The sequence below is a fragment of the Lipotes vexillifer genome, unplaced genomic scaffold (genome assembly GCF_000442215.2).
Source record: "Lipotes vexillifer unplaced genomic scaffold, Lipotes_vexillifer_v1.1 scaffold2532, whole genome shotgun sequence".
Lineage (NCBI taxonomy): Eukaryota > Metazoa > Chordata > Mammalia > Artiodactyla > Lipotidae > Lipotes > Lipotes vexillifer.
Window position 1 is genome coordinate 290,551 of NW_006785617.1, and position 578 is coordinate 291,128.

General features: G+C 62.6%; 1 protein-coding gene across 1 annotated transcript in view; it reads right to left on the bottom strand.

Annotated features, from left to right (window-relative positions):
• Positions 1-242: 242 nt before the first annotated feature.
• Positions 243-578, bottom strand: part of SSTR4 (somatostatin receptor 4) — a 1,338-nt gene continuing 1,002 nt past the window's right edge. Inside the window, 1 exon segment of the mRNA XM_007457687.1 lies at positions 243-578. This exon segment is cut by the window's right edge and continues 6 nt beyond it. Coding sequence (XP_007457749.1) covers positions 243-578 — 336 coding nt within the window.

Genomic DNA, 578 nt, shown 5'->3' on the forward strand with positions numbered 1-578 from the left:
TAGATAAGGTCTCAGAGGGTCCTACCCCCATGGAAGCATCCTTCTGAAAGCCAGCATCCTGGGGAGAGGAGAAGCCTGAGGGGCTCTGGTGCTCTTGGGGGTGCACGAAGACTGCGGGAAGTAGGTGCCTATGGAGGAAGGTGGTGGTTCTCAGGGAAGCATCCAGCACGGGCAGTCTGCTGGGCTGTAGGGTGGTGCAGATCCCTTGGAGGTGGCCACGCTGGGTGGGTGGTGAGGGCATCTCAGAAGGTGGTGCTCCTGGTGAGGGGGACCTGCTTGCGGCTGGGCTCTGGTTGCCTGGGCTCCTGCTGGCAGGGGAGTGGGGGGCATGCGGCTCCTGCGCCCCCTCTGCTCTTGAGGGCGGTGGCACAGTAGTTCAGTGGCTCTTGCTCTGCACCACCAGAGGCATCCAGGAGACAGCAGCACAGGCAGAGAACCCCCTGGAAGGACCTGAGGAAACTGTCAGAGAGGAAGCCATAAAGGATGGGGTTGGCACAGCTGTTGGCGTGGCTGTGGGACGCAAGGATGAGGGACACGCGGTGGACGCGGGCATCCAGGCCCGTCACAGAGAGGTTCAG